Raw genomic sequence first — 14,441 nt, 5'->3', positions numbered from 1 at the left:
ACCTTAAGTCTTACCGACCTATAGAATTTGTTTAATTCCTGTTCCAATTTAAATGTATCAAGATGAGGAGTTGGACAAAAGGTTAAACCTTTTTGTAAAACCTGTGATTCGAGAGGGGACAGGGTGTAGGAGGAAATATTGAAAATGAGGTCCGTCCTACCTGGGATCTCGTTGTTATACGTTCTCCCGGATGTGGCTCTCCTCGGCCCCCTCCTCGTCTTCTTTGGTTGTAGGTACAGCGTGGTCCTAAAAAAGAACTACTATGGGACTCAATTTCACTACCAGAACTGGCAGAAGATGAAAATTCAGATCTGACTGGAAAACATCTACGTGGAAATGTTTCGCCACACCGCCATCTGTAGACCTGTCCACGTTTGTAATCTTCCTCATCTCTTGTAAATTTCTTGCGTTTACGTTCCTGTAAAGACTTCTTATATTCCAAAATAGTGGATTCCATTTTAGTTTTCATATTATTTAATTCGGTTGAGGAAAAAATATTCGAAAGTTGTCCCTCGATTGTAGATATCTGTCTGGAAATAGTATCCAGCTCCTTATGTAAAAAATCGATAGAGTCATCAGATCGTATGAACATTTATTCAGGATCTGTTCAAATGTTGTGCAAAAATCGGAATTATCGGAAAATAACGTGGGGCGTAATGAAACGCGTAAACCGCGTGGTATCCGTTTTACCTTGTAATATTCTGCCAAGGTGATAAGGTGGAGTTCAAGTGCTGTCTGTCGCTTCAGCTCGCGTTCATATTCTTTCGTTCTAGATTCTTCACTGGGTGTGAATAGAAATTGGCCCGTGGAGGTCACTCTAGAGTGAATAGTAGAAGTTTTTGTTTCCTTCATTGTTATATTTGGTTGTTTCCTCCTTTTTTTCTTCAGATATACTGTACAAAAGTACACTTGAGGTTCTTCCTAATATAGAGCTTTTTCATCTATTACGTAAAACAATTTTTTCCCCCTCTTTTTTGATATTACATGAGAATTACCGATATGTATATATGTACGAGAATATATATGTCTATGGTACTGATATATGTTTTTTACTTTCATTGAAAATTCCAGTTTATGAAGAAGGCATTAGCCGAAACGTTTATTTAATGGATATGCAATAAAGAACAAAATTCTTTTTATCATAAACGAGTGCCGGAGTCTCTCGGTATCCATACTGACTGTGCAAACTGTTGAGCGCATGCACCAGACATTGCAATCTGACCTAATGACCATAGTCCGAAATCACACTAGAGTCGATTCTCGCATGCAAGAAAATCGGATCGATTATGGTAATGAGACGGTAATTAAACTCTGTTCTGAATTTATTCCGAGTGTCAGCACAGTGTGATCTGATTTGAAGTATACTGCCAGAAGATAGAGTCATTTTGTTCTCTATCTTCTCCATTCTGAGTCCGCAGAAATTTGATTGCACTTGGATGTTGCATGTTACAGAGTTGCTGCATTTCTTGTGAGGTGAGGTTTGTTTTCATCATTAAAAAAAAAAAAATCTCTAAAACCCAGATGTTCAACTGCAACTGTCTACTTCATAAAGAGTGCATACGACAAACAATTTTTATATATATTTTTTTTTTTTTTTTTTTTTAAAAATCACATTTGTTGTTCTAGTCAAATTTTACAGTCAGACATGCCCCACCAATACAGAGCCCTAATGTAATGAAGGTGCTGGCTTTATGGATGTGTATACATTATTCATTTCTTATTGTCTATTTTTTGGGGGAAAAGTACTGAATTGGGTTGAAGATTTTATACAGTATAATATATAAAATATACTATATATATATATATATATATATATATTATATATATATATTTTTACACATATATACACACACACATATATATATACACGCATACATATACACACTGTGTTTTCTCTTTTTAAATCCTGACAACCAAAAACGTCCAAATGACCCTGATCAGAAGTTCACATACCCCAGTTCTTAATACCGTGTATTGCCCCTCTAACATCAATGACAGCTTGAAGTCTTTTGTGGTAGTTGTAGATAAGGCTCTTTATTTTCTCAGATGGTATCTTTCCTTCAACTTTGACCAAGTTTCCTGTGCCTTTGTAGCTCACACATCCCATCCAAAATCATAACCGATCCACCTCCGTGCCTTACAGTAGGAATGGTTTTCCTTTCATCATTTGCCCTGTTGATACCTCTCCAAATGTAACTTTTATGTGTTGTTGGCCAAAAAGTTCGATTTTTTATCTCATCACTCCAAATTACTTTGTTCCAGAAATTTGGAGGCTTGTATCTATGCGGTTTGGCGTATTGTAGGCAAAATACTTTGTGGCATTTGTGTAGTAATGGTTTTCTTCTGGCGACACGACCATGCAGCCCATTTTTCTTCAAGTACCTCCTTATTGTGCATCTTCAAACAGCCACACCGCTAGTTTTCTGTGAGTCCTTAATTTCAGCTGATGTTACTTGTGGGTTTTTCCTTTTCATTAAGAACAATTTTCCTGGCAGTTGTGGCCAAAATTTTTGTTGGTCTACCTGATCGGGGTTTGTTTTTTTACAGAGCCTCTGATTTTCCATTTGTTAATCACATTTTGAACACTGCTGACTGGCATTATCAATTCTTTGAATATCTTTTGTATCCCTCTTCACCCAACCACTAACCATGAGTGAAAAATAGATTTTGTGTTATCATTCATATTCTCTGAAAAAAGGCCAAGAAAGAAAAAAAATTGCCGGGGTATGTAAACTTTTGAGCACATCTGTGTGTATATACAGTGCCTTGCGACAGTATTCGGCTCCCTTGAATTTTTCAACCTTTTCCCACATTTCAGGCTTCAAACATAAAGATAAAAATTTTACTCACTCCAGAAGTTCATTGAGGATCTCTGAATGATCCAAAGTTGTCCTAAATGACTGACGATAATAAAAATAATCCACCTGTGTGTAATCTAGTCTCCAAATAAAAAATTCCACAAGGTGAAAGTTACCGAAATATCGGTTTCTTCTACAGATTGGTTGGGTAGAGAGTATGTGACCTTATTCATCAAGTGTCTAAAAAAATCAATACAGAAAAAAGGGCAAAGGGAGGAATTTCTTTCCTTTTTCTTACCATATCAGGGTGTATTCCTGCCTGCCAATGGAGCACATCCTTACTTAACCGATGCCCCCATTCCTCGGCGGCTCTCCCTTTCCCTAAAGGCCCCGTCACACACAGATAAATCTTTGGCAGATCTGTGGTTGCAGTGAAATCATGGACATATTGTTCCATTTGTACACAGCCACAAACCTGGCACTGATTGTCCACAATTTCACTACAACCACAGATCTGCCGCAGATTTCTCTCTGTGTGTGACAGCGCCTTAACTCTCCCTCTTCAATTATAATTTTAAAGGCCTCCTAAAGAACCTTTATTAAAAGGCAACAAAACCACCTAATGTCTCCAGGCACCCCAATATAGTTGTACATATAAGGGAATACAGGAAAATCCCACACACAACAAAAATAATTTTTGTCTCAAAATTGAAATAATAGTTCGTGAAAGATTCCACTAAACTATCCCTTAATCCTCTTTCTCCTGCCTAACAATGGAGTACATCCTCATTTTTTCGATGCCCCCATTCCTCGGCGGCTTTCCCTCATATGCCCTAAATTCCCTACTAACAGTCACAGGGAGACAGTCAAAAAGACCTTTTAATGAATATGAACAATAGGGTTTAGCGCTAGGTCAGCACTTATCTGTCATTTCTTATTGTACGGTGCCTAGAGGCACCCATAGAATCAAATCGAAGGTTCTCAAGATCTTGACGCGTTTCACTCCATTTCAATAGTAGATGGAGTTCATCAGGAGTTTTTTTCTTTTTTCATTAAGGCATAAGAGCCTCCTATCAAGGAGTTATTGTCAGAGTCAAAATCCTCAAAATAAATACTCTATCAATAATTTATCAAAAATTAGTCAAAATGAATAGTTAGAAGTTATCCCCCAAAGATGTTCAGTGTATCAATATGGAAAACAATGCTCCATTACATAATAAAGCAATAGTTCACTTCCCCATTTATAGAATGATCTTTTTACCTTAGTTGTTGTAGCCTCCAGGAATCAGAGTGGTATGATACACTGGGGCTCACAAACGGAGGTTTAAATAGTGTAAATCCCTCCCCTTGCAAACATGTGACCTTTTTCAGTTCATTCATTGGTGAATAAATAATTTTAACCAATACCTAATTAAACCTATTTGGGAATCGATATGAATCTCCATTATGTTCTCATTACTATAATTGCTACCTACAAAAAGTGTTCAGTTAGTGTAAATAGCTTCATATAAGTGTTATCGATACCCGGAAGTATGGTGGAACGCAGCGTGAGATCCACGCATGCGCATTTAATCCTATTAAACCAGGAAATGTATCAGTGAAACACTTGATTCTATTGGATGTCTCTAGGCACCGTACAATAAGAAATATTAGATAGGTCAGCACTTATCTCTAAACCCTATTGTTCATAGTCATTAAAAGGTCTTTTTGACTGGCTCCCTGTGACTGTTAGGGAATTTAGGGCATATGAGGGAAAGCCGTCGAGGAACGGGGGCATCGAAAAAATGAGGATGTACTCCATTGTTAGGCAGGAAAATGAGGATTAAGGGATAGTTTAGTGGAATCTTTCACGAACTGTTATTTCAATTTCGAGACAAAAATTCTTTTTGTTGTGTGTGGGATTTTCCTGTATTCCCTTATATGTAAAACTATATTGGAGTACCTGGAGACATTAGGTGGTTTTGTTGCCTTTAATAAAAAGGTTCTTTAGGAGGCCTTTAAAATTATAATTGAAGAGGGAGAGTTAGGAAAAGGGAAAGGGAGAGCTGCAGAGGAATGGCGGCATCGGTTAAGTATGGATGTGCTCCATTGGCAGTCAGGAATACACCCAGATAGGGTAAGAACAAGGAAAGAAATTCCTCCCTTTGCCCTTTTTCTGTATTGATTTTTTTAGACACTTGATGAATAAGGTCACATACTCTCTACCTCTTAAGTGCCTCAACCAATCTAATGAAGAAACCGATATTTGGGTAACTTTCACCTTGTGGAATTTTTTGTTTTGAGTTAAATTTTTAATGTATACTAATAAAAAGTAAATTTTATTAATAGTTAATGGGCAAAACTTTAAACATCCCAAGAAGCACTGTGCAAGCGATCATATTGAAATGGAAGGAGAATCATACCACTGCAAATCTACCCAGACCCGGCTGTCCATCCAAAAATGTCATCTCAAACAAGGAGAAGACTGATCAGAGATGCAGCCAATAGGCCCATTATCACTCTGGATGAACTGCAGAGATCTACAGCTGAGGTGGGAGAGTCTGTCCATAGGACAACAATAAGTTGTACACTGCATAAATCTGGCCTTTATGGATGAGTAGCAAGAAGAAAAGCCATTTCTCAAAGATATCCATAAAAGTGTTTAAAGTTTGCCACAAGCCACCTGCGAGACACACCAAACACGTGGAAGAAGGTGCTCTGGTCAGATGAAACCAAAATCGAACTATTTGGGCACAATGCCAAACGATATGTTTGGCGTAAAAGCAACACAGCTCATCACCCTGAACACACCATCCCCACTGTCAAACATGGTGGTGGCATCATCATGGTTTGGGCCTTCTTTTCTTCAGCAGGGACAGGGAAGATGGTTAAAATTGATAGGAAGATGGATGGAGCCAAATACAGGACCATTCTTGAAAAAAACCTGTTGGAGTCTGCAAAAGACCTGAGAATGGGACAGAGATTTGTCTTCCAACAAGATAATAATCCAAATCATAAAGCAAAATTTACAACGAAATGGTTCACAAATAAACGTATCCAGGTGTTAGAATGCCCAGGTCAAAGTCCAGACCTGAATCCAATCGAGAATCTGTGGAAAGAGCTGAAAACTGCTGTTCACAAACGCTCTCCATCCAACCTCACTCAGATCGAGACGATTGCAAAGGAAGAATGGGCAAGAATGTCAGTCTCTCGATGTGCAAAACTAATTGAGACATACCCTGAGCGACTTGCAGCTGTAATCGCAGCAATAGGTGGTGCTACAAAGTATTAACTTAAAGGGGACAAATAATAATATTGCACGTCCCACTCAGTTATTTATTTTTTAAAAAAGTTTAAAATAAGCAATAAATTTCCTTCAACTTCACAACTGTGCCCCATTTGTTGTTGAGTCTTCACCATAACATTAAAATTTTTATCTTTATGTTTGAAGCCTGAAATGTGGAAAAGGTTGAAAAATCTAAGGGAGCCGAATACTTTCGCAAGGCACTGTATATAGCGTATGTTTTTGCACACTTGTTTTACTAGATCAATTTGACAACTGTACATGCCACACCTAAACTATTGCTGGCTGCCACATTTTGTTTTCTGTATATGACCCTCCAGACTCTACTTGCCATTGGAACCAGCCTTTAGTAGTTGAGGCTCATGGTCGATCCTACATGGTGCAGTCTCTCATAGCCAACATTCTTCCAGCCTAACTGTCCTGTGTCTTAAAGTGTGAAGGATGATCTGATAGAATGAGGCATAGCCTCGATCATAATAGAGGGCTTTTGTTAGGAGGTAGTGGTGTGCGAGTTTGCTGGTAACTAAGAAGAGTGATGTACTGTAAGACAGGGCTATATACAGGGGCTGAAAGGAAAAATACATAGTGCAGGATGGGCAGTATTCAGGGGACTGAGAGCAGACATGCTGCAGTAGCGACTGTGTACAGGGGCTATGGCTAGTTGAGCTGTCTTTGTTCCCTGCTGTTGAGAGACCAGTGATATGAAACTGAAAATACGGTTTTATTGCTGCATAAGACAAAAGCTTATTTTCTGCCATATGCCTCAATAGCAAAATGCACAAAACTGATCTGTCTGCAGCAGAAAAGAAATACAGCTCTGCACTGCCATTGTTATGAAGTACAAGAGAGTTGAGCTCTGCTACCACACTGCAGCAATATAGATATAAAAAAAAAAATCTGTCAGGTAGGGTACTGTAGAGGAGCAGACAGTACACAGAGGCATAAGGTGAATCCTACACTTATATTAGCTCAGAGAGGTCAGGCTAGTAAGAAGCACAAGGGAGAGGGGTCTGCAGCAATGAGGAAAAGCAGGGTGCTGCAGAGCAATCTAGTGTTAGCAGTAAGAAGAGCACCACACATTCAGCTTAAGCGGGCTTTACACGCTACGAGATCGCTACATCGATCTCGTTGGGGTAACGGATTTTGTGACGCACATCCGGCCGCTGTAGCGATCTCGTTGTGTGTGACTCCTAGGAGCGATTTTGGATCGTTGCAAAAACATCCAAAAATCGCCCCTCGTTGACATGGGGGTCCTCTCCCAATTATCGCTGCTGTCACTTGGGCGAAGTTGATCCTCGTCCCTGCGGCAGCACACATCGCTACGTGTGACACCGCAGGAACGAGGAACATCTCCTTACCTGCCACACGCCAGCAATGAGGAACGAAGAAAGTGGGCGGGATTCCCGCTCATCTCCGCCTCTCAGCTTTGATTGGGCGGCCGCTTAGTGACGTCGCTGTGACGCCGAGCGAACCACCCCCTTAGAAAGGAGGCGGTTCGTCGGTCATAGCGACGTCGCCGAGCAGGTAAGTACGTGTGACGCTGCCGTAGCGATAATGTTCGCTACGGCAGCGATCTTCACATATCGGCATAACGATAGAGGCGGGTGCTATCACGCTCGCCATCGCTAGCAATCTCATAGCGTGTAAAGCCACCCTTAGTGAAGCTGCATGCAAAGATAGAAATGGAAAAAAAAAAAAAAAAAAGACACAAAGGTACAAGAAAAAGGAACATTATGTTAGGTCTAGTATGTATATTAACAAGATGTATTTACTGTGCTTTGTGAAAAAATAATGAGATTAACAGTGTAAGCCCTTGAAGGAGTTGCCCATTACTTAGACTACTCCTTCATTTATATACACGCCACAGAAAATATAAAAAATAAAAAACAAAAATGTATATAAATTAAATTACCTCCTGGAACAGGATATTTCACATTAGTGCTGTAGACTATCAGCTGATCGACTGCAAATTTTATACTTCCCTCCCTAGATTTTTTTTAATTTTATGTCAAAGTACTGGACGACCCCTTTAATGACGGTCAATATATCTTTTAACATAGCTGATTTAACTATACTATATTCAACGAATGCCTCAGTGGTCCCGTGCTATACATACTGACTTTAACTTCTGCAGACAGTGATATTATATTAACCCCTTTAAATGCTTGCAGATTTCTGGTAGCTGCTTTTCACTCTTCAATTACTGGAATAAATTCTCTATTACTAAAAATCCAAAATATTGTGATCAGCATTCTCACAAATTTGATGCAATTCTGTAGCATCAATTTAAACAAAACTATAAATGAACTGGAAAACAAGGTTAGTTACATTAGACTGTTTAATTAGCAATGTTTCCACAATGTGGCGATTACACAAGACATCCATATTGTTCAAGTAGTCACAATCTAGGGGATTGTCCATGACTCTAATCAACAGGTTTCCTCTGATTTCACCATGGACTCTGGTTGGCTTTCTGGAACAGAAGATTGCCGATTTGAAGCCTAGAAAGAGAGTGAAAATAGCTGTATTGGTGATTGTGAAAGCTCCGCACTTTATGACAATAATGTAAAGGTGCCGTTGTCTTTGGATAAGTATTTTCTTTATGGCTTATTAGGGCACATTGGGGAAGAAGATGAAGGTCCCTTGAATCAGTACTTTCTCTATTTGCTGGATGAGGGATCCATTACTGCAGAGGGCTGCTTAAGTCTCACAAAACCCATTAACTGGATTTTATGTGATTAATGAGATGCTGGGGCACCTCCTTCCTTAACCCCGTCACGACCGGCCGATTTTGCGCTTTCCGTTTTTACTTACGTAAAAACTTACGTTACTTGCGTAACTTTTGTTATTTTTCAATCAATATAGTTATGCAAGGGCTCATCATTTTTTTGCGGAACAAGCTGTACTTTTAAATGAAACTACAAGTTTTACCATATAGTATACTGGAAAACAGCAAAAAATTCCATATGCGGGAAAAATTTGCAAAAAAGTGCCATTGCACTATTGTTTATGAGACATTTTATTCACCGTGTTCACTATATGGTAAAACTGATGTGTCAGTGTGATGCCTGAGATCAGTGCGAGTTCATGGACACCAAACATGAATAGGTTTACTTTTAGCTAAGGGATTAAAAAAAAAAAAAGTCAGAAGTTTGTCCGAAAAAAGTGGCATACATTTTGCGCCATTAACCTCGACCCGTAGTGTTCTCATTTTTTTGAGATCTATGACTCAGTGACTACTTATTTTTTGCGTCTCAAGCTGACATTTTTAAATGTACCATTTTTGCGCAGATGCTATGTTTTCATCGCCTGTAATTGCATTTTGCGTAAAATTTGTGGCAACAAAAAAAAAAAAAGCGTAATTTTGGCATTTGGAATTTTTTTGCCACTACGCCGTTTACCGATCAGATTATTTTATATTTTGATAGATCGCTCATTTCTAAAAGCAGCAATACCAAATGTGTGTATATTTATTATTTTTTTAACCCTTTAATTTTCAATGGGCCAAAAGGGGGGGGAGATTTAAACTTTTAGATTTTTTTAAAACTTTTTTTTTTTAAACTTCTTTTTTTTATTTTACTAGTACACCTAGGGGGCTATAGGGATCAGCTGTCTGATCGCTCATTCATTTCTCCCGATCAGAGCAGTACCGCTCAGACCAGGAGAAATGATCATCTCTTATAACCGGCAGTCCTCTGCTGCTGATTAAAGGACCTGAGTCATGTGAGCTACAGGAGTCATCACATGACCCTGTGCTACCATGACAACCATGCGATCCACGTCACGTGACTTCTGGTATAGGGCAGGGAGTAAACTTCTACTGCTATCGCCGTTAATATGGCGCTGTCACATCTTGATAGTGCCATTTAAGGGGTTAACAGGTCCGGTAGCGATTCCACTCGTACCTGCCATGCACACATGTCAGCTGTACAAATCAGCTGACATGTGCACGGATCCCCGCCTGCAGCAGTACGTGGGGATTAACACTATGACCGTAGGGACGTAATAGCCTGTGGTCCTTAAGGTGTTAAAAGAAACTGCATTAGGGACCAATCACAGTGTCCATACACGAACACAAAAATTAAAACTTTAGGCTATGTCCGCACGTTGCTTTTTACCTGCTTTTTACCTGCTTTTTTGCTGCTTTTTCAACTGCAGCGTTTAATGGCACAATGGTTGTGTTCTGCTTTTCAAGCAAAGTCTATGGGAATTTGGGTTTCTTGTCCGCACTATGCAGTTCAAACTGCAGCCTTTTTGTTGCAGAACTTTGGTCAAAAACTCAGCTTTGCAGTGCAAAACCCAAATGGCAAAAACAATTCACATGTCAATTGTTTTTGCCATTTGGGTTTTGCACTGCAAAGCTGAGTTTTTGACCAAAGTTCTGCAACAAAAAGGCTGCAGTTTGAACTGCATAGTGCGGACAAGAAACCCAAATTCCCATAGACTTTGCTTGAAAAGCAGAACACAACCATTTTGGCATTAAACGCTGCAGTTGAAAAAACAGCAAAAAAGCAGGTAAAAAGCAGGTAAAAAGCAACGTGCGGACATAGCCTTAGGTGTGATTGCCGGAAGCAAAAGATGTAATATTGGTGGCTCATCCAGGATAGGCTACCAATCTAAAAGAAAACTAAGTGTTTTCCCAGCGATCAGCCCATCCCTTTTGCACAACTTTTGTAGCTGGCTAAGGAGCAGCTCCAGATGTAGTTCTCCACCAATTGTTCCTCAAGATGCTAGCTGGAAAAAATGGAGGCGTTCAGGACTAAGTTAAAGAGGGCTTTTCTTTGTTTTGTTTTTTTTAATTGACCTGAGTACTTCCTCCAATTGAGTACGGACAGTGGCATAAGAGTGGATTAAGTGTGAAGATCGGCACTATGTCCAGTCCCAGCACTTGCTCCAGGAGTCTGTGTGTAGGATTGCAGTAAATCACCTGCAATCTTGACAGTTACATCACTTTGCGGGAAGGAGTTAAATAGGTTACAAACTAATTTGGAGGATAACATTGTAAATTTACTAAAATAATAAAGCTCTCACGTTCACTTACCCCTGTGTATCCTGCCCTCCTTAGAATAATGCCTTCTGCAAGTAATGCTTTGGATGCCTCATCAAACAGCTTGTCTTCTGTCACTGCTCCTGCTTTCTGGAGTTCTATGTAGGTTTCTACAAATCTGTAACAAAATAAAAATAAATAAAATATGGTACTAAAATACAACAGCTGAAGATTACCAAATGGATTTGCGTTTTTGTCTTCAAGCGGTTGACGTACGAGTCTTGTATTTAGGAGTTTCATGGAAGCTCCCTCAAACAAGGGATAATAGATATTCTCATGTTAGCACTGGTTTCTCATAGTCTTTTCAGAATTGGAACTGCAGTGTGCCCCTATGCTTTCCTTAAAAATAACAATATATAATTAAAATAATAAAATGTGCACTGTTGACTAGAAATCACCACTGCAGTCAAAGCACAGAAACAAGAGTAGCCGTGGGAAATTGGTGCCGGGCCTGGGGAAGGGCAAGTGCAATCCAAAGTTGTGTTTTTACTAGTAGCTGATCATATGTGGAGCATGTTTCTAAAAGCGGGAAAACCCCCTTAAGCTGCTTTCACACATCCGATTTTTGCTGTGCAACACAATCCGGCTCTTTGCAGAAAAAACGCAGCTGTTTTTTTTGCCGCCGGTTGCGTTTTTTCCGCATAGACTTTCATTCGTGCCGGATTGTGCCGCATGGCCTTACGTTCGGTCCGGTTTTTGCCGGATGCGGCATACTTAGCCCATGCGGCGGCCGGATGTAACTTTGCCTTGCAGGTTTTTTTTGTCCGGCAAAAAAAAAAAAAAAAAAAAAAAAACGCATTGCGCCGCATCCGGCCAATGCGGCGCTTTTTCCAATGCATGCCTATGGACGCCGGATGCGGCAAAAAACGCATCTGGCCGCCGCATGCAGTTTTTTGCACTGCGCATGCTCAGTAGCGTGCCGCAACCGGCAAAAACCGGACGGGCTGCATGTAAAAACTTATGTAAAGGATGCGTTTTTTTTCGCCGCATCCGTTGCATAGGTTTTAGAGCCGGATTTAGCCGCACTGCTAAAACCGGATGTGTGAAAGCAGCCTTAAGCAGCTTAATCCATTAATTAAAAGCCTGACACCATGACGTATCCAAAGTAATTAATATAGACACTTAAAGGGTTATTACCATCTTCAAGATCCTATCCATCCCTCATGTTCAGGGCATTACAGGACCTTAGGTATCCATGGTTACGACCACGCATATAGTCACAGTTAGTTACTAGTGGTGGTAACCATACATACCTATGGTCCTGCATTGCCCTCTTCATGAGGTAAGAGACATATCAGGAGAACTGTACTACATTTCTAATTGGAGATATTTGCTAATATTCTTATTATTACACCTACCACATATTGGGATAGGATCTTGGATAGATGGGAATAACCCTTTAAGCAGAATAATAAATTAGCCAACAGCAATTTATGAGTCGTTTCCTATTAACTTTACTATAAAGGGTAAATTCGCATTGCAAAGTACAGATTGATACATTAGGTTCAGTAGATGTATTTGATTTAATGCAGTCATGAAGGTTGTTTTTAACGTGCACATTTTAGAACAGTTTGTTTTGTCTCCCTTCTCCCCTCCAGCTTCCATTAAAGGTTGCTTTCAGAGAGCAGTAATATAGATATTTTCACTCTTCAGTGTAGTTCTGTTAAACGACGAAAGGTTTAGGTATTGCAATCATCAGAAGAAGCTAAAATGCCATAATATAAAGGGGAATCACAGTAATTTCACCCCATTACGACAGCCTTATGGAAATAAACGGTGGCAGAAAAGGAAAACTTCTTCTGATCCGCCGTTTATAAATGACAGCAAGAAAAAAGTGAAGAGTGCTCCGAGCGTCAGAAAATCTCTGGGGTTTCAGCTACCGGGGGTAGCTGAAACCCTGGAGATCACAATTTGGGCTGTTTTTTTTCCGGTCTCCAGTCTTGTGATTACTGGTACACACTGTGTAACCGTGATAGTAAATGGCAGTGCCGGTAAAAAATAATTTATCTCCCATCTGGCATGTTCAAACATTCAAACATGTTAGATGGGAGATTAATCTCTTCCCTTGGTCCCCAAGTGTGGCAAAGTGCCCCCCACCCCCAGTCCACCTCACCCTACTGATCACCTAATATGGCCACTACATGCGTGGCGCGCCCGCTGCAAGCGTCCTCCTCCTCCGATTCTGCCTCATCTGACATGTCACATGAGGCAGAAAAGTCGTCCCCAGATCCAACTAGGTCGTACCCATGTCCAGCCCGGTCATCCCCAATCCCTTTGGTACCTCTTGCAGAGTCGATCCTCTGCCACCCCTCCTTCTTCTGGTCGTCAAAAGAAATACTGCCACATGCACAGAGCGGCTCTCAGCTGGCTCTGCACACAGTGACACTGAGCTTCCTGCACTCACAGCCATGCTGTGGACCCAGGGAGTGTGAGTGCAGTATTCACAGGTGGCTGCAGCCACACTCACATGGAGGGCCTGCTCTTTCAGAAAATGGGGGATACATTCTCTGAACGTGCCCCCCATATTCTGGAATGAGGTTACTGCAGGTCACTCTGCCCTTGGTTGGATCGGGACCGTGTGGTTGCAGTATTCTCACTCAGATCACTGCAGCCACTCTTCTCACATGGAGTGCCTGCACTTCCAGAAAATGGGGGGGGGGGTTGTGCTCCCTAAGCATGCCCCCCATATTCTGGAAGGTCCAGAGTCGTCGTGTGACCTCCAAAATGGATTGTGTCAAACCGGATTTTTTTTCTTTTCAATAAATTGGTTAAAGGGGGAATGTGTTGGGGGGTATTTTTTCAATTTTTTTTTTGTCTTAAATTTTTTTTTTATTACTGTGATGTCAGGTATCTGATAGACGCCGTAACATCAATAACCTCTGGGCTTGATGCCAGGCGACATTACACAGCTGGTCTCATCCTCATATATTACCTCGTTTGCCACCGCACCACGGCAACGGGATGAGTTGGGGTGAAGCGCTAGGATTGGGACATCTAATGGATGTGCCACTTCCGGAGCGGCTGCGGCCTGCTATTTTTAGGCTGGGAGAGCCAAATAACCATGGCCCTTCCCACCCTGAGAATACCAGACCTCAGCTGTCTGCTTTACCTTGGCTGGTAATCCAATTTGAGTGGGGACCCCCACGTTTTTTGTTTGTTTGTTTTTTTTATTTATAAATAATTTAAAACAAAAAAAAAATAAAAAAAAAACAAACCACATCGTGGGGTGCCCTCCAAATTGGATTACCAGCCAAGGTGAAGCTGTGAGCTGTGGTCTGCAGCCGTCTGCTTTACCCTAGCTGGTTATCAAAAA

The 14,441-nt window shown here is 40.6% G+C and overlaps 1 protein-coding gene across 2 annotated transcripts in view; it reads right to left on the bottom strand.

Annotated features, from left to right (window-relative positions):
• Window positions 1-8,405: 8,405 nt before the first annotated feature.
• The window catches only part of MRPS23 (mitochondrial ribosomal protein S23), a 29,333-nt gene continuing 23,297 nt past the window's right edge, over window positions 8,406-14,441 (bottom strand). For both annotated transcript variants that reach the window (XM_075334303.1, XM_075334302.1), the window contains exons 4-5: window positions 11,123-11,246; window positions 8,406-8,582 (exon numbers count right to left, since the gene is read on the bottom strand). In XM_075334303.1, coding sequence (XP_075190418.1) covers window positions 8,511-8,582; window positions 11,123-11,246 — 196 coding nt within the window. In that variant the 3' untranslated portion in view covers window positions 8,406-8,510. The remainder of the gene's footprint in view (window positions 8,583-11,122; window positions 11,247-14,441) is intronic.

The sequence above is a fragment of the Anomaloglossus baeobatrachus genome, chromosome 2 (assembly GCF_048569485.1).
Source record: "Anomaloglossus baeobatrachus isolate aAnoBae1 chromosome 2, aAnoBae1.hap1, whole genome shotgun sequence".
Taxonomy (NCBI): Eukaryota; Metazoa; Chordata; class Amphibia; order Anura; family Aromobatidae; genus Anomaloglossus; species Anomaloglossus baeobatrachus.
The sequence above is the reverse complement of the archived record's forward strand: the minus strand, read 5'-3'. Positions and strand labels throughout refer to the sequence as shown.